General features: G+C 58.0%; 1 protein-coding gene across 3 annotated transcripts; it reads right to left on the minus strand.

Moving 5' to 3' along the window:
• Window positions 1-3,036: 3,036 nt before the first annotated feature.
• SERINC4 (serine incorporator 4) lies at window positions 3,037-20,597 on the minus strand. Of its 3 annotated transcripts, none has more exons than XM_065559075.1 (12): window positions 20,345-20,597; window positions 13,293-13,460; window positions 12,926-13,104; window positions 12,733-12,812; window positions 11,782-11,875; window positions 11,370-11,581; window positions 9,612-9,707; window positions 8,649-8,775; window positions 7,183-7,255; window positions 6,509-6,560; window positions 4,757-4,907; window positions 3,037-4,075 (listed from the first exon to the last, which is right to left on the minus strand). In XM_065559075.1, the coding sequence occupies exons 1-12, from the start codon at window positions 20,441-20,443 to the stop codon at window positions 3,865-3,867; spliced, it is 1,542 nt and encodes a 513-aa protein (XP_065415147.1). In that variant the 5' UTR covers window positions 20,444-20,597; the 3' UTR covers window positions 3,037-3,864. The 3 variants fall into 3 exon arrangements, with proteins under 3 accessions (XP_065415147.1, XP_042712443.2, XP_065415148.1); XM_042856509.2 differs by lacking the exon at window positions 20,345-20,597 and adding an exon at window positions 18,122-18,548; XM_065559076.1 differs by lacking the exon at window positions 20,345-20,597 and adding an exon at window positions 13,834-14,610.
• Window positions 20,598-22,387: the final 1,790 nt, after the last annotated feature.

Here is a 22,387-nt window from a genome sequence, read left to right on the forward strand (position 1 = left end):
GGTGTTTGTGACCCCGCAGAGCCTCCCCATGGAAGTGCCATTCCCTCCCTGCTCCTGCCCCTGAGGGGCTGCTTGCCTCATACAGGGGAGCTGGGAGGGCCCGAGCCCTCCCAAGCGGAAAGCATGGCCCTGGATCTAGCTCGCCCCAAGGCAGGGCTTAGAGGAATCTCTCACAGGAAGGGCAGGGGAAGCCACAGGCCAATGTACTGGCAGTACCAGAGCCTGACCCCACTCTCTCCTCCCCCCCCCCCCCCCGAGCTGTCAACAGGCAGTGAGGCTGCGTCTTTGGCCCCCAGGGCTCAAAGCTGGGTCCCAGCCCAGAGAAATGGGGGAGGCAGCGGTGGAGCCGGGGAGAGGGTGCAGAGCAGGCTTGATGTGTGTATATATATTTGGGGGGGGAGGGGTATGTGTCTGAGAGGCAGCGGGCTCAGACCTCCTCTCCCCTTGCTGGCTGCTTCCCTGGGCCTAGACCCTAGGCCAGGCTGACCCCAGCCCGCGGGGGGTGGAGCAAGCTGGCTGGTGCTAGGCGCTCATGGAGGAGGTGGCACCACAGCCCAGGTCAGGCATGAGCAGGGAAGCAGCAGTTTAGGTCCTACTGCCCCAAGCACTCAAAGGCAGGGGGCTGGGTGTAGGCCCAGGACGGAGGCCTATGGTTGGGTGAGCTGAGAGCCCCCCCTCCCTTACAGGGGGAGGGGACAGTCTCCACCCAGCCAGAGGGAGATTACCAAAATAATGTAGTGTTAAAGACGGCCTAGGCCCCAGGAGAGGCCAGAACAAGCCTGATGCCCATTTCTCTTCTCCCCTGTGCTGTAAGGCAAAGTAGCTACTAAGATACCCCCCTTGGCATAAGGGCCCATCTACCACACAGGGTCCATCCTCCCCCTGCCGGCCGGGGTGGGGCCACCTTCAGGATCCCCACCCCCTACTCCCGCCCCCACCCTCTGCTCCTAGTCCCGCCCCCAGCCCCGGCCTCAGGTACCGCGGCTGCCCCGGAGGGTCCGGAGTCTGCCCTGGGCCCCAGGAGCTCCGTGCCTATGCTGAGCTCTAGCCAGGCCAAGGGCTAGTGGGGTCCCCACCCACCCGGCCAAGCCTCCAGGCTACGGTTACCAACTTTCTAATGGCACAAAACTGAAACACCCTTGCCCCGCCCCCCCTCCCCTCTTTCCAGCCCCCACCCTCACTCACTTCCACTGGGCTGGTGCAGGAGGCAGTGTGGGGTCCAGAAATGAGAGGTTCAGGATGCAGGGGGGGCCTCTGGGCTGGGGCCAAGGGGTTTGGAGTATGGGAGGGGGTGAGGGCTCCAGCTGGGGATGCAGGCTCTGGGGTGGGGCCCTGGATGAGGGGTTTGGGGTGCAGGAAGGGGCTCAGGGCAGGGGGTTGGGTGTGGGCAGAGTGCGGGTGCAGGGTGGGGTTCTGACCTGGGGCAGGGGGTTCAGGGTGTAGGTTCCAGCTGGGTGGCACTTACCTCAGCCGACTCCCAGTTGGCGGTATAGTGGGGTAAGGCAGGCTCCCTGCCCGCCATGGCTCCGTGCTGCTCCCGGGAGCGGCCGGCATAGCCAGCCCCTAGGCGGAGGCACCAGCCAAGGGGAGCTGCGGAGCCAGCGCTTGGAGCTTCCCTGGCCGCCTCTGTGCCTCGGGTGCACAGGGACATGCTGGCCGCTTCCGGGAGGTGCGCGGAGCTCCCTTGCTAAGGAGAATGTAAGAACACTGCTCACGCCGGCTTCCTGGTGACTGGGATGGCACAGAACCTCTTCCCCGTATTAGCTACTACGGACCTAGGGCCGTCAATCTGACTGACACTGGTTATTTGAGCTCTTACATGTATTTCATAATGGACCAAAGTGTGATTGGGCAACTAACCATACAAGTTATCACCCTCCCCCAACACTGAGCCCTTCTCCAGCACCCTGCCTCCTCCCCCTCCAGGGCCAGCCCCAGCCCTGGCACCCCGCCCCTCCCCCAGTACTGTGCCTTTTCTCCGGGGCCCTTTATTAGGCTGTGCTGGAGCACGAATAGCCCCCCCCACACACACACACACACACTGGCGCCCTGGCCTGGGGGTCAGAGAGGGTCTGGGAGCCCCCTCCGCTTGCTCTCCCTCGGCAGTTCTCTTCCTGCACCAGAACCTGGAGACCGACTACGAGTTCTGGCTTCGCAGAGCCACCAGCTGGGACCAGGCTGCCTGCCCAGCACCGCCCTCCACTACCATGGAGCTGGACAGCAGGTACGTGGGGCTGTTCCCCTGCCCCAGGAGCCAGGAACGGTTCACCAGCCCCTGTGGCCAGCTCTGAGCATGAGACACAAGGCAGTGCCCACAGCCTCAATTCCCAACTGGCTGCGATGGGAGGGGAGCTGACGCAGTGCCCAGGATCCAGGAAGGGCCGAGCGGCATTAAGTTAGGGCTCCCCGTTGGGGTGGAGCAGGGTGTGTGGGCGCCACCTCTGCGTCTCCTGCCTGCTACAGAACATGTGGGAGGCAGAACAAAATCAAGCAGTTCAGCGAGGGCTTTGTGAGGCCTAGGGCGCTGCCCGGGGCTGGAGGCCTGGCAATGCGCTGCTGCCAGGGGCAGCCTGTGACCCACATGTGGTGTCTTCCCTCCATTGGTCTGGGGTAGGGTCCTCAGGGAGCTGCTGTGACAGCCAAGTGAGAGCAGCCTACCAGAGCAGCTCCCTGCAGCACACGTGGGCCCAGGGCACTGCAAGCACCCCTCGGGAGGGAGGGAGGCAGATCAGCTCCCAATGCACCTGGGCAGGATCCTGCTGGAGCCCCACAGGCCCACCGAGGGCCAGCTCGGGTGAGGCCTGAACCAGGAGTGCGCCAAGACAGAGCTTCACCAGCACAGGCCCCAGCTCCCTCTGCCTGTGCCCTGTGGTCAGCCTAGCCAGCCCATTTCTCAACCCCCAAGGCCCTCTGCAGAGGGGCTGACCCTGCCTCCCCAAGTGCCCATCCCCTAGTTCCAGGCAGGCACTAGGGGGCCAGAGGGGGCTGGCCCCTGAGCCAGGGCCTGCAGGTACGCGTGCACAGTTCCACACAGGCTCAGCTCAAGGCTTTATGTAGAAACAGACCAGGAGTGATTTACAGTCCCGCTCGCCTTGCACGGCCTGACTGGAGGGCAGGCTGGTGTGGCTCCAGGAAGCAGGACAGTCACAGGAGGGGGGCAGCCAGGCCACAGCACCTGCAGGCGGGCTGGGGCAGAGCCTTACAGATGCCCTCTCAAGGCCAACAGAGCAGGAGCTGCAGCTGAGGTGTGAGGGGCATGGCGATAGCCCAGCCACTGCCCCGTGCTCTGGGCCTCACACGCCGCACATGAAAGACATTCTGCCAGAGGAGCCCCTGCCCCAGCTGGACCAGAGCGGGGCAGGTCGGACTAGCCGATGCTGCTCGAGACAGGCCAGTTCTGTGCGAGGTCCCTGAAGGCCAGCTCTCCGGCCTAGGCTTCCTTGACGATGGTTGGGGGACTCCATGCTGGGGCGATGTCCCCGGACCGCTGGCGCTGGGGGAGTTCCTGCCTGGGGGCGGCCCTGGGCCTGATCTGGGATCCTGCTTGAATTTCTCAGCAGTTTTCTGGACCCAATTTCTCAGCAGTTTTCTGGACCCAACAGCCGTGGGTGGGACGAAGCCGGGGTGGGTCATCCTCAAGGCAGAGGCAGAGCAGGGCTGGTGGGTGCCGTGCTTGCAGGCTCTTCGGTACGTGGAGCCAGTCCAGAGTCATGGCTGGCAGGCAGGGAGGGCAGCCCTGCCCCCCTGATCCTGAACTGGCTGCTTGGGCCCTGCCCCCGGCCCCTCCCTCTCCATAGCCCTGCAGCCAGCTGCCCGGCCCAGCACCTGCCCAGCCCAGCACCTTGTCCAGTCCCAGCAGCAGGGCTACGTGGAGACGCTGATCCGCTGGAGTGGGCGCCGGCGGCGTAGTATGCGCAGGGGCGGGCTGCCCCGCTGGCGCAAGCCGGAGCGGCACAGGGGGCCCAGCAGGAGCCCGAAGTACAGCAGGATGCAGGCCCAGCACGAGGCCACCTTCACCCAGAATGTCGACCAGCTGCCGTGGGTGAAGGTCGTCTCCAGGACCGCGTTCTCGTAGCTGGTGGGCGGGAGAGACGAGACACTGAGGCAGGGGGAGCCCAAAGCGGATTAACCCTGGCACAGAGAATATTTGGCCCCCCACACTCTGGGGGCCCATGGGCACCAGAACCGGGGGACCAGGAGAGCCATGCCTGCCCACCTTTTAGTAGTTAGGGGGGCGCTGACCCCCAAACTACAAGCCTTGGACCAGAGGCGACAGGAGGATGCATGTGGCTGCTGCCGCAGGCACAAAGCCCAGACAGCAGCAGGGGCAGCCTGGCGGCGGGAGCCGGGGGGACGTGGCAGTGAGAGCAGGGGGGATGTGGCAGTGAGAGCAGGGGGGACGTGGCAGTGAGAGCAGGGGGGACGTGGCAGGGGCAGCCTGGCGGCGGGAGCCGGGGGGACGTGGCAGGGGCAGCCTGGCGGCGGGACCCAATGGGGGCAGCCTGGCAGGGGCAGCCTGGCGGCGGGAGCAGGGGGGACGGACTTGGGAGGAGCGCACCCCACTTCCAGCAGCACCTGGCTGCTCCTGAGAGCCCTCCCAGGCACTGCTGAGATCACAGCCTGGAGCCATAGCAGGCCGAGCCTGGGGAAAGGAGAGGCTGCTCCACCCCCTGGGGGTAGATGCCCTGGAGACCCGGGGCCCGGCGGCTAGACGTGCCAGGCGGGCTGGGGCCATGCAGCAGGACAAGGGCCGTACCTGAACCAGTTGGTGAGGGTCATCATGACGTAGAGCGAGGCGAGGAAGAAGACGAAGTGGAAGGTCGAGTAGCTGTAAACAACGTGCTCGTGTTCATTGTAGATGATCCTCTGCCCCCCTGCAGGCCCCTCCTCCTGCTGACATACCCGCTCTGCGTCCAATGAGAGCGGCCAGTGTGACGTTAGGAGTGTGATAGAATATCTCATTGAAAGGTGACAGGGCCAGAAAGAGTTAATTAACTCCCAGACTGACCTGACCATGGCCAAACTTTAGCGACTGGTTAGGAAGATCTGTTAATGAATAGAGCTTTGAAATGCAGTCTGCATTGTTGGAGATAGAAGGGGATATGTTTGCTCAGGTCTTGTGATGTCAGCAAACAAGTCTTGTCTATTGCTACAGCTTTGATTCAAAGATCAAAAAAGGAATATTAACATTTAGGAAGACACTTGAGGGAAATAGTATTATTGTCTCTATGTCTCTTTGAAGGTTGTGGTAACCTGTATCTGAACTGTTCAATGGATAAATAATCCTGTGCTAATTAGAAGAAGAAAAGTTGAGCCTATTGTTTTCTCAGGCCAAAAGGCTGCTGGAAATGTATAAAAACCCTGGGACACGATCCTGCTTCATCTCAGATCTGCTTTGGGTTTCAAGAGCGGGGAAACCTTAAGCCACAAGGATTGAGATTCCCCAGTCACTGACTGGAGCCACCCTGAATATGGACATTGGACTATAACCTCTGGACTATTTCTAAAAGGACTTTTGGCAACTACAGGCTCACCTCTGCTATGTAGCTGAACCTCAAGAATTGAATTCAAGTTTGTCTGTATATTGATCTTTTAACCAGCACACTCTTTTCTTTTTTAATAAATTTTAGCTTAGTTAATAAGGATTGGCTATAGCGTGTATTGTGGGTAAGATCTAAGTTATAATTGGACCTGGGTGTGTGGCTGATCCTTTGGGATCGGAAGAACCTTTTCTTTTATATGAGGAGATAAGATTTTCAATAATCATCATCGTATCTGACGTGTGTGTCTGGATGGAGACCGGAGGCTGGGCACTTTAAGGGAGCTGTGTTGTTTGGACTTCCAAGTAACCAGTGAGGTCCTACAGAGGCTGTTTTGGGCTGGTTAGTAAATCTAAGTATTGGAATAACACCAGCGTTGGGGGTTTATCTGCAGTTCACCCTGATTGAGTGACCTCAGCTGGCTCCCACGGGCAGCACCGTCACAGCCGGTTACCTACAGCCCTACCACTTGCTCCCAGGGAGCTACCAGGCTGATGGGGTGGGGTGCAGGAGCCTCGGATACTCACACCCTTAACACCAGACCCAGGAATTCTGTCAGGGATGAAGGGGCTGGTTCAGGTTCTGGGGGGGCGGGGGTGTCCACAGGTCTGCCCCCCCCCCCCAAGGTAACGAGTTTTCCTGCTGTTCCCATCTTGAGGAAAGCGCTGCTGCTGTTGCACACACTGAGTGGGGCCAGCCCCACGACACATCCACATGTGTGATCCATGTGCTCTGCGGATAGGGACACTTGCCATGCAACAGAACCTGCCCCTACAGGCCACACTTCCATACCTGAGACTCACCCTTTGGAGGACAGCACACTCCTAGATTACACCCCAGGGCCTGCATCCCAAGGGCCCACCTCCCAAAAGCCATGCTTCCTCAGGAGCCACGCCCCTACTCCAGGCCATGCTCCTTAAGGGCACCTTCCCCAGGCCCGTCCCATCTCCCCTAGCCCAGGCACTCACCTTCCAGCTCTTCCCCTGTCTTGTCAGAACAACAGAAGCAACAGGAGGGTTTCTGTAAAGAAAAACAGAAGGTTTGTGGCAGCTGGAACGGAAACAGTTATCAGAGCCCTGGGACTCGGCTGGAGCCACATTGCTACAGGGCTGGAATCAGAACCAGACCAGGGTGGAACTTCATCTGGACTGGGCTGGGCTGTCTGGGACAGAACTGCTTCCTAGACAGAGCTGGGGGGTTCAGCTCCAAAAGGACATTTCATTTCTAATAGTGGGTCATGCAAAGAAAATGGAAGCCCCTTGGCCTGGCCTAGGCACTGTCTGTGTCCCCCGCCTGCTGTCGGCTAGCTGGGGTCAGACTGCACGCCAGGGGATCAGGGACTCTCACTGTGGGTATGTCTACACACGGCCAGCTCCCGTAACTTCCAGCTTGGGTAGACCTAGCCTGTTAGCATGCTACAAATAGCAGTATCGCCGCCCTGGCACAAGCCGCTGCCAGGAAGGTGCCTAGGGTTTCAGACGGGATTGTCCTGGGGTGGACAGCCCATCCTGCAGACAGGCAGGAGAGGAGGGACAAGGACAAGACAGGGCGCGAAGCTGAAATGGGTGTGAGGATGAGAGAGGGACGAGATGAGGTATGGGGACAAGGACCCCAGACAGGCGCAGGTGGAATTCCTACTCACTTGGAACTCAAAGCTATAGACTTTGACCATCCACAGGGGCCCAAACATCTCGGCAAGGTAGGAGGCCTCGTTACTGCAGCAGCAACAGAGAGGTAGAATCAGCAGCAATTCATTCTCATGGACAGTCTACTCAGCCCTCAGGGATGCGCCACCCCCACCTACCGCCAGGGGGCGCTGTGCTGCTGCCAGGGATGCGCCACCCCCACCTACCGCCAGGGGGCGCTGTGCTGCTGCCAGGGATGCGCCACCCCCACCTACCGCCAGGGGGCGCTGTGCTGCTGCCAGGGATGCGCCACCCCCACCTACCGCCAGGGGGCGCTGTGCTGATGACAGGGATGCGCCACCCCCACCTACCGCCAGGGGGCGCTGTGCTACTGCCAGGGATGCGCCACCCCCTCCAAACACTATTATTACCCTTGCATCTGAAGAAGTGAGGTTCTTACCCACGAAAGCTTATGCTCCCAATACTTCTGTTAGTCTCAAAGGTGCCACAGGACCCTCTGTCGCTTATTATTACCCTTGTTATCCTCATCATTAATACTAAGCAGGAATCCCCTCCGTCCGCTGGGGTATTTCGTGCTGCTTTTTGCAGCATTCAGCATCTCCCCAACTTGCTGTCCAGAGAGGAAGAACTAAGGGACGTCCCTTGTACTAAGGGGCTGTGGGCCACCCCACGCTTACCAGCATGCAGCATCACTGCACGTACCCCACTGGCTCCGAACAAACAGGCAGCAGAATGGAACCAGGCCAGGAGAGCCGGGCTAACAGCTATTCACTAGCTGTTTGCACGGCAGGTCAATGGGGTGAGCGGGGGAGCCCCGTTCTGTCTCCTATCCTGAGAGGCAGCAGCACTCCCTGGGCACGGTGCCAGCACCACAACGACGTCACCCACACTCCGTGGAGCCCCTGGCCGTTGCTTGGCCACTGCCCCTCCAGGTCTGACTCACATCGCCGGGGTTAGCCTGGAAGGTCTGGCAAAGCCAGTGGCACTAACGGGTTTCGTTTGCCCAAGAGACTGTTACGAGGTGACTTGCTCCCGGTCTGGAAGGACCCTCACACGAAAAGGTTTCGGAGAGCAGAGGGCTGCTTAATGTAATGCCCAAGGCAGAACAAGATCCGGGGCTGGAAGCTGAAGCCAGGCTAGAGAAAAGGCGCCAGGAGGAACAAGGTCCCTGGGAATGTGGTGGATTCTCCTCACTTGGAGTCTTTCCGTCCTGACTGGGCGACTCTCTGTAGCCCAGCCGGCAGTGAGGGGCGGGGCGCAGGGATGGCTGGGGAGGCCTCTGGCCTGTGCTGACTGGATGGTGGTGGTGGGGGGGGGGGCCTTATGGCCTTACAATCTATGACACTTCAGAAGCTCTGAAGTGGAAACGGAGCCCCAGGGCCTGTGGGAACCACCCCCCACAGCCTGCCTCCGGCAGCCCCTACAGCTGCAGCTGGCCGGAGCAGCAGATGAGCATACGCACCACGCCAAGAGAACACAGGCATACATGATGGTGGCTCCCAGGATGGCAACTGTGGTGTCTTCTGTCTGCAGCCCATCCTTGCTGACGCTAGGGAAGCAGACGGTGAGGTTCTGCCCCTTGTACAGCACTGCAGGGTGGGGAGAGACAGCAAGACAGGCAGTGAGGGGGCTGCAGGCCTGGATCCCTGCCTGGGCTCCCGGCTGCATTTCTGAGGCAGGTGCATAGGGCTGCACTAGGGTGACCAGGTGTCCAGTTCTCGACCAGGGATCCTGGCTGACCGGGCCATTGACTGACTGGTTGGTGGCGCAGCAGGGCTGGCAGACTCCCTGCTAGCCTCCACTCCACGCAGCTCCCGGGAAGCAGCCGTCATATCCTCCCTCTGACGCCTACGCATAGGGCAGGGGTGGGAATCTAGGGCCCGCAGGCCAGATCCGGCCCCGTGGTTAATTTCATCCGGTCCACATTGCACCCCCCTCTGCGTCCCTCCGGGCAGGTGAGTGGCCCACGATTGATTTTTTTTCTGTGGGTCAATGGCCCGTGACAGAAAAAAGGTCTTCCTGCCCCACCCCAGAGCCCACACCCCCAGCTGGAGTCCTTGCTCCCCATGGCCCAACCCTGATCCCCCTCCCACCCTCCAAACCCCTTAGTCACAGCCCAGAGCACCCTCCTGCACCCCAAACCCTCATCCCCAGCCCAGAGACTGCACCCCTAGCCAAAGCCCTCACACACCTCCAACCCCAAGCCCCCTCCCGCATTCTGACCTCATTTCTGGCCCCTCCCGCACCCCCAGCCGGAGCCATCACCCCCTCCTGCACCCAACCCCCCTGCCCCAACCCCATGAAAGTGAGTGAGGGTGGGGGAAAAGCGAGCGATGTGGGGGGGGAGGGGGCCTCAGAGGCGGGGCAGGGCAAGGGTGTTGGGTTTTGTGTGGGTAGAAAGTTGGCAGCTCCAGGCTGCACTGACCTCTCTCCGGTGGGCGGCTGGACAGGGCCGAGAAGGTGAGGTACATGATGTAGCAGCTGATGATAGACGCTTGCAGGAGGCCGGAGCGGGGCTGTTCTGCAGGAGAAGGGAGAGTCAGCTGCTTTCCCACAGGTCAGAGGTCAGCTACAGCCCCAAACTGGCCAGAGCAGCCCTCCCCACTCCCAGCTCTGCCCCTTACACCAGTCCTCCAGCAGCCCCTCACAGCATCTCTTGCATGCACACACGCTACGCTCGCACGTGTGCACATGCACATGGCTTCACTCGCACACAGTCGCACGTACACACAGCGTTGGTCACACATGCACAACTTCACACACGGTCCCTTGCACACATGCGCCTGGTGTCATTCGCAAACACACACACACGGGGTCGCTCATGCACACACACTGCTTCACCTCCCCCCCCCCCAGAGTTTGCACGCACACATGTGGCTTCACACACTATCACTTGCACAGTGTCGCTCACACGTGGTATTGTTCACACATGTACACATGAATGTGGCTTCACGCCTGCACATGTTGAAACGGTGCCAAATTATGATGAATTGCTGTGATTGATATGAATGAATGTGGCAAGCAGGAGTTTGGTACGGCTTGGCAGGTCTGAACTTGCGAGAGGATTCTGGGAGTAGGATTCTCTTAGCATGGAGTGGAAAATTACAGGAGGTGCTGAAACTGCACTGGAATGGTTAATAACGGCTCGATGGGTGTGTGTGTTTTAACCCCGAATTTTGGAATACCAGCAGAACACTAGCTCACAAAGTAAAGAACACGTAAAATCATGCGATCGGTGGGCTTAGCGCAAGCTGACCTGGGTCAAAAATGACCCTTTTGAGATAACATCATGCTAAGAGCTTAAGTGAATGACTTATGAGAGGGTAAACGATGGTTGAGCTCTGGTCTGTGTGTCCGCTTTGCAATCCCTTCCAAAATATTAATTAAATTATACCAGTAATAAATGCCTACGAGGCAGATTTCTGGGACATGTGACTCCTTGGAGAACAAAAGGTATAAATGCTAAGCAAAGTAAATGAGTCAGACTAATTTCCCCAATTAACATCTGAAGAGGATCAAAACTGAGACAGAAGTCGTTGGTGTAACTGAGACCCCGCTTTGAGGGACCTTTGCAAGATCCTAGAACCAGAGGGCTCAGAGTGACCAAGACTCTGCTTCCGGGGACAGACCAAGTACCTGAGAGGGGAAAGAAGAGAAGTCTTCATCTACAAGTGATAGATATGCCTGCTTTGTGCCAATCAGGATACTGTGTAGAGCTAACACAGTTACTGAGGGTTTATGCTTGGGGACCTAAGGCTTGTAGGAAAGGATGTAACCATGTAAACGTAACTGCCTGTGTGATTCTCTCTCAAATAGATGACTGTGCAGTAACCATACCGTAGCTGGGTCTTCACTGGTACCAGTAAACATCTGCCCAGCTGTGGGCATTAAGAGATCCGTTTCAACAGCACACACTGACACTTGCACATGCACAGAAGGCATTGTTTGCACACATACACACACAGCTGCACTCACAGAGTGTCACTTGCGCACACACGGTGTTGCTCTGACACCATGTGTGTGTGCCTCATACAACAATCCAGAGCTATGGCTGACAGGGGGCAGGTGGGAAAGTCCAGGCCCTGCTTACAACCACCCGCCCAGAAAGGTGCTACGAAGATGAGCGGCAGCCCCCAGGGCAGGCCGCGTCTCAGTGGGGAGGAACCCCACCCAAGGAACTCACGGAGCCGCACGCAGGGCGTGATGGAGAGGAAGGACAGGAGCCCGCACAGGCTGACGTTGAGGGTGAGCAGGGCCTTGTTGAGCAAGCAGCCGGCCGGGTGGGTGTAGTACTTGTACAGGAAGGAGACGGCAGTGGAGGCGATGGTGTAGAATGCGAGCGTGGCCAGCAGCACGGCCAGGTACCAGCGCTTGTCCTGGGAGGCGCCCAGCAGCCTGCAGGGGGAGGGAACAGGCTGAGCGAGGGGCTAGTGCAAATCTTGAGCAGCGTGGGGAGGGCTCAGGCATACAGCATCTCCCTGTGGGGCACCAATTCCCAGAGGCAACGGGAGAAACCACAGCTGCAGCGGAGCTAGAAAGAGCCCCCATGGCCCAGCCCCAGGACACCCCACCGTGCGCCGGGGGAGCGGACTCACCAGTTCTTGTTCCAGGTATGGGCAAAGGCTGTTATCAGCACCAGCTGGACGAGGATGAAGGCAAAACCGCCACAGATGCCCACGTAGTGCCAGGCTACCAGTAGGTGAAGCAGTGAGAGAGGGAGAAGGTCAGACACACGCCTGGCCCCGGCAGAGCCCATCCCTGCCCATCGTACAGAGCCACCAGGACCCAGCCATGCTCATCCCCAGCCCCTCCCCATGTGCAGATAACACCCCCTCCCCGCCAGGGGGAGGGGCCTGGGCAGCTGAGTCAGGAGGTGAACCGCATGGGGGGACTAGCTCACTAGGGCGAGTAGGAGCCGAGGGACACACAGGACACCTGCCCAGCGTGCAGAGCCGGCAACAGGGACTGGCAGGCACTGGCTCTGGGCTGGCTTCTCGGCTTTTCCCATCTCTAATTCCTGAACAAAGGAGAGTGAGCTCAAGCCGCTGACCTGGAGGAAGTGGGGCTATGTGCCAGGCCCCAGTTCCCTGCGCTGATGCCTTGAGGGCTCTAGCCCCAAGCCAGGCCCGGGAGCAGGGACCAGCAGTGACCCTAGGGGCTCTCTCCTCTGGGGGGTATTGACTCCAGTCCAGTCCCAGGGCAGGCATTGGCTGGCTCAGAGGGGCAGGGAATGGGACCTTTCCCCTCTGGGGGGCACCGGCTCCCATCCAGCCCCAGGGCAGGGACCAGCTGGCTCAGGGGGGCAGGGAATGGGACCTTTCCCCTCTAGGGGGCACCGGCTCCCATCTGGCTCCAGGGCAGGGGACTGGCTGGCTCAGGGGGGCGGGGAATGGGACCTGGGGCCTTTCCCCTCTAGGGGCGCCGGTTCCCATCCAGCCCCAGGAGAGTAGTAACCGAAGGCGGCTGTTCTCCTGGCTGTGCTGGTGGGGCAGGCCCCACAGCACCGGCCCCAGGGTGGTGCTGGGTACGTGTCCATTGGTTGGTACCTTGCAGGAATCGGTCATCAGGGATGAAGAAGGCTGCTGCACAAAGCCCGACCAGAATCAGCAGCTTCAGGAACCAGAACCTGCAATCAAGGTCAGAAGTCAGGGAGCCCCCGACCCAGCCCCACGTCCTTCCCGCTGGGGCCAGCTGCAGCTCCGTGCGCAGAGGCAGGCCCGTGGCACGGGCGTCTCTTACCCGTTGTGCAGCAGGGCGCGGAAGTTGCTGCTGGATCTCACGTTGATCAGGAAGACGGCCTGCGCCAGGTAGAAGCAGGCGGTTCCGAAGCAGACCCTGTAGACTGCCGAGTAGCCCACCAGGAGGTCACAGTCCATGCCCCCGGGGAGGTGCTCGCAGAGCAGGGCGTAGAAAGGCACCTGCAGAGGGGGAATCACAGGGACGGATCAGCCGCCTGCCCGAGACAGCCTGGGGCAATGCAGGGCCACACCTGCCCCTCGGGGCTCACTTTGCCGGGCCCAGAGCCAGGGCGATACCCGGGGAGCGGGACAGAGCAGACCTACGCCAGGACGGGGGCCAGCAGCCAGGCTCCCCAGGCGCCACTCACGTTCTCCTTGACGGCTTCGGAGACGGTGCGGGAGAGCATGAGGCAGCACACCGCAGAGGCCAGGACGTGGAAGAGGGTGTAGAGGATGCGGCTTCCTGTGGACACCTTAATGCTGGGGCAGCAGGAGCAGCAGAAGCCACAGGGGGCTGGGCCGCAACAGCAGCAGATCTGGGGGGTGAAAGACAGCGGCGTCACTCCCGTGGGCCTGCGTCCCGGCTGCCCAGGGCGAGGTGTAGGCCACAGGGGCTCTGGGGGTCGCCGCGGTGCGGGGGGGGGGCAGCAGAACCACGGTGCGAGCCAAGAGGCCGCTGAGCTGCGCCGCGGGCCTGGGGATTGTTGGGCAGCCCTGTGCGGACACGGACTCACCGGCACCAACTGCCTTCAAGTGGGGAGCTGGGCCAAGCTGGTAGCAGGCCCCTGCCCCACAGGATGGCGGCCCCAGTGGGAGTGGGCTCCACAGCCCGACCGTCTCCGAGGGAGGCCATGGGGCTGCGCCAGGCGTCACCAGTGGCCTGGGAAGGGGGGCTGGGGCAAGGCTCACCTGGTAGACGAGCGAGTTCACGAGGCAGCTGCAGAGGTGGCTGCGTCTCAGCATTGGGGTGAGGGACATGGCTGGCTGCGCCCGGCCCCAGCTGCTCCTCCGGGGATGGCAAGGAGGCAGGCTCAGGGACGTCTCATGTTGGCACCAGCCCCAGTGGGAAGGGGCTGTCCTGGCCCAGAAGAGGCCCAAGGGGCTGCACTGAGGCTGCTGCGTCTTTCCTGGACGGGTCCCTGTTGAATGGCCAGTGCGAAGGGGGAGCCGAGCTGAGCTGCTCCTCAATGGGATTAGTGGGGGATTGGGAGGCTCTGGCCAGCCCTGGCCATCTGTTCCTGCCGGCGGGCTGGGGGCAGCGCTGCAGGGCAGGGCCAAGCCTGCACAGGCTCCTTGCCCCCAGCTGATGCCAGACAGAGAGACAGAGCTGCCCTGGGCCCATCCACCCCCTGCCCTGGACAGCTCCCCAACATGCCTCTCCAGCAGAACACAGCCCCTTTCCTCCCTCCCCAGCTGCCATTGACTGCCCCAGGCCTTCCAGGGGGTGGCTGTCCCGCTCTGGGAGGGATTAGGGCTGCTAATTGACTTAGGGTTTCCAGACTCACCTCATGGGGGGTGGGCAGAGCCCAGGAGATGGGGCAGGCCCTGCCCACTACCTCCCCATGGAGAAGGCCAGGCAGCCGAGAACTACCTCCCTCAGTAGCTCAAGCCCTGGCCACAGGGGGCATGGACAGCAAACCCAGTTTCCCTCAGGACTCAGCTCCCCAGAGCCCCTGCTGTACCCCATGTCCTCACCTGGACGGACAGGGCATGCAGAATGGGCTGGAGGCCCACCAGGAGGCCCAGGCAGTGCGGCCTGGGGAGGGGAAGGGAGAGGTTACATCACCCAGCCCCTGCAATGCAGTTGGGCCAGGCAGAGGGCATGGGCACCCATTGGTTCCTCCCTGGAGCTTTGATGCGTTTGCTAGTCATCAGGCCTTATGCCCTGCCCTGATCCAGACTGTGCCCCACCCCAGGGGGCCACCCCCTTGGCTTCCTGGACCCCCGAGGGGAGCAGCACTGGGATGCAGGGAGCGCCTAGCCACACGGAAGAGCTCTCCCAGCTGCCAGAGCAGCAAACCAGGCTCCTGGGCTGCGGCTCTGCCGCTAGTTGGTCTTTGCTGAAGCGCCTCTGACGGGCCTGTGGCGAGCAGGATCCGCCCTCCAGACGGCTGGGGCAGCGTATGCATGCCTGGGACTCACTGAAACCCGGTGGGATGTCTGCAGGACTGGAACATTCAAGTCACTGGTTCTGACCTGCTCAGGGAGGCAAGAGTGGGTAACGGGGCGGGGGGGGGGGGCACTCTGCCTCAAACACCATTTGCTGTTCAGATTTACTGACAACTCCGACCACGGCATCTCAAATGCATATGGATCAATGTGCTCACTAATAAAGCCCAGCTGGGGAGACTGGTGGGCATCTGTTACAGACCATTGGATCAAACCAGAGACCAGGCTGCTCCTTAAGCACCCGTCTGTAATGTGGGGAAATAAATGCTCTCTTATGGCAGGGAGACATGCCAGAGGTCTCAGGCAGCCACTAGTAAAACATCATTGGAGTTTTTATAATGATGGAGGATGACTTTCTAACACAAACCGTATTGCAGCCAATGCGGATCAACCCTAGTTTGGACCTCTTGGATACAGATTAATTGATTACTGGACTGGAAGTTGGTGGTTGCCTAGGGACCCGTGATCATAATTTGAGTACATTCAATATATAACACCAGTTGGGGCTGTGCTCCGTTTGGCCATATTGAATGTACTCAAATATATATACACACTTGGTGCTTTAAAGGGGCTAATTTCCCCAAGCCGAAGAACATTATAAGTGAAATTAATTGAGAGGCAAAATTTAGACTGAAAAATGTGAATGAACATAGAGAGCTCTTTAAAAGAGAGGTTTCAGAGTAGCAGTCGTGTTAGTCTGTATCCGCAAAAAGAACAGGAGTACTTCTGGCACCTTAGAGACTAACAAATTTAGTTAAAAGAGAGTTTATTACATGGCCGAAAAGACAATAGAGAAAGAGGACAACGTTGGTTAAAAACCCATCCTGGTTCAGAGGGGAAGTGAAGGCAGCAATTAGAAACAAAGCAAAATGTAACAAATGGAAAAATGGGAAGTAAATAGCAATCAATATAAACTAAAATAAATTAAGTGTAGAAAATTCGTAAAAGGAAGATGAAGACATCATGGGAAAAAAATCCATGTCTGGCAGGCTAAAGACAACTAGGTTTTTTTAACTATATCAGAAGAAGTAAAATCCAAATAATGGCATAGGCCCATGACTAGACCGAGATGGTAAAATTTGTTAATGATACTGCAAAGGCAGAAGTGTTCAATACATATTTCTGTTCTGTATTTGGAAAGAAGCGGAATGACATATTCATATCATGTGAGGATGATTAAGTATTTTCTAGTCCATTTGTAAGTAAATGAGGATGTCAAATAACTTAAAATATTTATACCTGGTAGAAGTTATCAGGCCAAGAGAACTTACACCCAAGAGTCCTAAAAGAGGTGGTTGAGGAGATCTCTGGCCTGCTGATGTTAATGTTTAATAAATCTTGGAATACTGGGGAAATTCCAGAAGATTGGAAGAGTGCTAATGTCATGTGGTGACAATATTCAAAAGGGGCAAATGGGATAACCTGGATAACTAACGGCCAGTTAGCTTGACATCAATCCTAGGGAAAACAATGGAAATGCGGATATGGGATTCAAAGTATAGAAATATAATTAATGTCAGTCGACATGGTTTTATGGAAAACTGGTCATGTCCAACAAACCTGATTTCTTTCTTTGATAAGATTACATTTTGTTGATAAAGGTAACTATGGTGATGTCATGTACTTAGACTTTAGTAAGGCATTTCATACTGCATGGTATTCTGATTAAATCACTCGCTCTATACAATAGTAATCAATCACGTGTTAAGTGGATTAAGAACTGGCTAACTGCCAGATCTCAAAACGGACTCGTCGCTCAACAGGGAGTTTTTATGGAGACTCCACAGGAGTCAGTTCTAGGCCTAATGCTGCTCCACATTTTGATCAGTGACCTGGACGTAAATATAAAATCCCTGCTGATCACATCTGCGGATGAACAAGAATTGGTGGAGTGGTAACTAACAGGGAGGATAGAGCCGTCCTACAGAGCCACCCAGATCACTTGGTTATCTGGGCCCATTCAAACTAAGTACATCTTAATCCAGCCAAATACAAGAGAACGTGTCCAGGAAGGACTTCCAGCTGTGCCTGCAGAATGAGGAGCTGTCTCCTGGGAAGATGGGTCTCCAAGGAGGATTGTGGGGTGACGGAGGATGGTCCAGCGGTTCAGGTGCTAGCCTCAGACTAGGAAGACCCAGGTTCAGTTCCAGGCTCTGCCACAGATTCCCAGTGTGACCCTGGGACAGTCACTTGGCATCTGTGCAGGGGGCTGACAGCCCGGCCCAGCTCCTCAGCCAAACTCAAACTAGCCGTGTCCATGCTGGGCCGGAGTGAAACGGTGAAGTAAGCCACAGCCTTGCCCTCCACGCTGCCGGGGCTCTTACCATTGCTCTGTACTGCAGTGCCCAGGGCCTCAGGGTGTCAGGCACTGTACAGACAAGAGACAGCCCTGCCCCACAGAGCTACAACCGGAGCACAAGCCAAGAGACAGCCCTGCCCCACAGAGCTACAACCGGCGCACAGGCCAAGAGACAGCCTGCCCCACAGAGCTACAACCGGCGCATAGGCCAAGAGACAGCCCTGCCCCATAGAGCTACAACCGGAGCACAGGCCAAGAGACAGCCCTGACCCACAGAGCTACAACCGGAGCACAGGCCAAGAGACAGCCCTGCCCCACAGAGCTACAACCGGAGCACAAGCCAAGAGACAGCCCTGCCCCACAGAGCTACAACCGGAGCACAGGCCAAGAGACAGCCCTGCCCCACAGAGCTACAACCGGAGCACAAGACAAGAGACAACCGGTGCACACAGAGGGACGGACAGGGGCACAAAGTGACACAAGCAGCATCTGAAACAGGGCCATCAAGGGCACCACCACGAAGTATCCCTGCACTGGTGGAGTCGGGGGCTGCTACCCCAGAGCCGTGGACGTCTAACGGTTCTGTCCAGCAGGTAGCTGGCTGGAAGCAGGAACTGAACAGAAGAGACTGCCGGTTGGTGCTCTCCAGTGCCCGAAGGAGGGGGCCCAGCTAGAGGAGAGAGGGCAGGAGGGCCCATGCTCTCAGGAGCACTGTGGTGAGTCACTTACTGTTTTGCAGAGCTCGGCCATTCCCCGTCTCACGGTACGGTGTGTGCGTATGTGAGAAGTTCCTGTGCAAAGCCTGCATTCCTGACTGACCTGCCAGGGGTCCCCCAAGGGTGAACCTAGGGGCCAGGCACCCGCAGTGGGAAGGCTCCGCACTGGTCATGGTCACTGCAGAGGCTCACATCCCAGGGAAGGGTTTCAGACAGGGAGTCTGCACGTGAGCAGAGCCAGAGACGGGGCCTGAACGCTGCCCAGACCTAGCCGGCTTGGGAGCGCGTGGGAGCCAATTGCAGCAGGCTACTGATCATGCACGAGAGGGACTGACAGGAAGATCAGTCTCTAGGGCGGGCGGCGGAGTTGGGGAGCACTAAACTCCCGCACCTCTTGCTGCATGCAGCGCTCCCCCTTTGTGCCGAACGTGGCCCCCTTCCCAGCAGATCGCACGGGGCGTGTCCACGTGGTAGCTGGCCTGGATGGCTCCGAGCAGAAAGGCTGGGTGGGTGGTGGAGCAGGACAGGTGGGGAGTGGGTGTCGGGCAGGACGCCCGGGGGAAGGGACATGTGCCCGCACTCAGCAGCAATGGTCATCCCCAGCAGCACATCCTGGCTGCCTGTGACACCCACATCCTCCTACACACACTGTGCATCCAGGGAGTCCTGGAGCTCGCTGCCCACTCCAAAGCCCCCAGGCACAGGGCACGCCTGGGGGACACACACTGGTCCCATCTGCGATTGGTTCTCAGCCCTGCTTGCTAGCCACAGGCATGGGGCTCAGGCTCCTAAGGGCCAACAGGAAAGGAGATCAGGTAGGTCCCTGATGTGCTGGGGCTCTGGGTCTGAAACAGCTCTGGGGTGCCGGCAGCCAGCATCACCACACGAGGCATCAGCTGGCACCGGGGCAGGCAGAGCACCCAGCGCCTCAGGGCAGAGAGAGCGAATCGTGTGCTCCCGTGGCAGCATATGGGGAGGAGAGGGGGCACAAACTGGGGCGGGGGCAGGGAAGCAGGCACACACCACGGGGGAGTAGGGGGAGAGGAGGGGCACACACCATGGGGAGGGCTGGGGCGTGAGTGATGGACGGAAGAATACAGCACGGCTCACAGTCAGTGCCAATGGCCAACTCCACATGGAGGTGGAAGCAAGAATTGGGAAGGGAAATGGAGCTTTTTTGAGTTTGGCAAATATTTCGTAAAAAGGAGAACCCAAGAACCAAGATAAAATGACACACGGTCACTGTGAGCCCCGCAGAGACCCACACTGTCCTTGCGAGACCCGCACCAGTACATGCATCTGAAACCTGGCGAATGCTAGAAGGCCCCTCAGGAACCGTATCCCGTCCCACCCGAGAAGCTTGCAGAGAATACGCAGCACCTGCAGTGAGATAAAGCAACTAACGCTGCTGCGTTGCAAAGTACTGGGCTGCAGACTGGAGAAAGGGGGCTGAAGTGGTTTAGGCATGTGGTACCATATTCCTAGACAAGCCCTTGATGGATCCCACTTGGTGGAAGATGGACCAGACGAGAACAGCTGAGACATAAACCATTGAGAAAGATGCTGCTGTGACGGAAGCAGACGGCAATGGAGCAAGACGCGCGGCATTAGAGAGGTGGAAACGCTTGTGTCCCAAGGCTCGAGAGCATCTGGTGTAACCTGAAGGGGGGGGGGGGGGGCGCGTCTCCCCGTCATGGGCAGCCTCGTCCAGGCTAGTGTCCAGCAGGCAGCACGACCCTCCCCACCTGGTTCCTGAGAGAGCATCCCCACAGCAAACACTGCTCCCACGTGCCTGTCCCTCGCTCGCCGCCCCAGAGCGGCCTGCACTTTCACCTCAGACTGCCCAGCCGCACCTCCGAGCACAGCCACGCCATCTTGGGAGCAGAGCAGGGTTGGAATGGGACAAACCCAGGTGTTGCAGAGAGCACACAGGTGATCTGCCTTGGGAGCCAGCACTGAGCCGTGCCCCAGCATGGGGTGGGAGGGTGCTGAGTTTTGAATAAGCCAGGATGGTTTGCCCCTGCCCGGTGGTACCTATCACATGGCATCCAGGCCAGCACCCCATTTGGTTAGGCAGTGTTGCTGCATGGCTGTTAAAACAGTTGCCACATCATACCCCAGAAGTGGCTGCAGTTCATTGAGGGCAGTGATCCCTGGGGTGGTTCAGAGACAAGCCCTGTAAATACCAGCAGGGTGTTCCTTGTGGCTCCTGGAAGGGGGCCACACTCCGGCTTACCTGGGCCTTACAGCAGCTAGCCACCATCCCCTCTGCAGGCCTGAAGCCACCAGCTCCCCAGTGGAGATGCCGGATGTGCTGCTCCAGCCTCCTGGTCATCAGTCCTGGAGTGTCTGGGCCTGACTAGCCTGCTAACAGCACATCCCTGTAGAACAGGTGGAGACTGGCAAATACCCCCACCAACTCCCTGCTTCTGGAAAACTATCCACAGTGGAAGCCAATTAGGCAGCAACCTGTTATTGGCTGAGGCTTGGTAGACCCGCCCCCAAGCATGATCTCTGGATGACTCTTGTCTTTCCATCAAGAGTGATTAAGTTGGGAACCAAATCAATCTTTTTAACCCTCTTACCCAGCAGAAATAGAGAGATTAGCAATCCCTGGAAAGGAGTCTGCTCCCGCCAGCACAGACAGCCCCAGCTGCTGGGCACACGCCAGGCAGAGAGCGCAGGAGGTACTTTGTCACCTACAGAAAGTACAAAGAGAGCAAAGGAACACGCGAGATGCCCAATGCAGGCAGCAAGAGCAGAGCCTCTTTTGGCCTCCCCCTGTGCAGTGCCTGGCTGAGCCTTGTGGAACAGGGACCCTGACACTGCCCATCTGAGAGCTGCCGATGAAGGTCCCACATCAGCAGTGGAGAAATAGTCACTAAGTCAGCTCCTTGGGTCAAGGACCAACAGCCCTGAGCCCAGGGACAGCAGCCGCCATTTCAACCAGTTACAACAATCGTCTTAACATTGCCAGCTCTCCCCTCCCTGTGCCCCTCCAGCCTGGGGAACGGACAGCACCAGGCACACAAAGCCACAGTGATCAGTGCAAAGTAAAGTACCTGGAGGGAAAACTTACACCTGACCGGGTTCTAAATTACCGGTATCAATGCAAGACAGGGACCTGGGGTCTGAGCACCCTGCTCAGCGTGTAGCTGCCGTCAGAAGAGCAAAGATGTTTGGGTGTGGAAGGAACGGGATGAAAAATAACACAGAGAATATTCTAATGCTTTTATATCTCTCTGGAGCAGCCTCACTTGGCTCCTGTGCACAGCCCAGGTCACCTCATCGCCGGAAGGGTCTAGCAGAACTCGAGGGACTCAAAGAAGGGTGCTGAGAACATTCGGGGCCTGGAGAAATTGCCCCATGAATGCAGATTGAAGAGACTGGACTGATACGCTAGAGAGGAGACCAATAAGAGGGTCCGTGATCAAAGTTTATAGCAGAGAGATTGGGAGCCTCTGTTCTCCCGTCTCGTAACGGGACGCCCCAGTGACACTGAAAGGTGGGCAATTTAAAATCCACTTATTGCACCTAACCTGTAATTCGACTGAGGAACTCAAGGCCACAGGAAGTCATTGTGGTGAAGAATTTAGCAAGCGTAAAAGAGGGGTTGGGCATTTCTATGGAGAACGAGAATATTCAGTTTCCCTAGTTAATGCAACCAAAGGGAGTATTGGGCGGTAAACATCTTGCTCCAAGGCTTAAGCCAGTCTCTACCTATCAAGGATCAGACTGGACCTATGCGGGGGACCGATATTGCAAACCCATGGAACCACGGTATGAAATTGATGGCGGTTTATGTAGGGTTGTGTTCTACTGCATGGGGGAGGGGTAGCATAGCTCCTCCAGGAAATAACCCTCAGGGCTGATTACATCTGATCCTGGCAGCTCCCCCCCCGGGCTGGTTTGCATACACTGGGGCAAGCTGGCTTTGCCAGAGAGTAGGAGACAAAGGGCTAGTAAACCAGGGACCAGACCTTGGCAAGGCTGTAGGCATCCACTGAGCACTGAGCACTGACAAATTCAGAGCTGGAAACCAGAGCAGCTCATATATAAGATGGGTGTTGAATTTGTAAGAATGTGTTTAGTGTTTAGACTCTACCAACTGCTTATAAGTTGCTGCCTGCATTAATCTTACTTGTAATGTCTGTATCCTGTGCTACAAGGTAACATAAGGTTTGCTTCATATAACTGTAAAAAGTGTCTGCTCTGAACGTGTGAGTCCAGGCAGGAAAAGTGGTTCCTCTGCCCACCCAGAACTATCAAGACTAAACGG

The sequence above is a fragment of the Chrysemys picta genome, chromosome 10 (genome assembly GCF_011386835.1).
Source record: "Chrysemys picta bellii isolate R12L10 chromosome 10, ASM1138683v2, whole genome shotgun sequence".
Taxonomy (NCBI): Eukaryota; Metazoa; Chordata; order Testudines; family Emydidae; genus Chrysemys; species Chrysemys picta.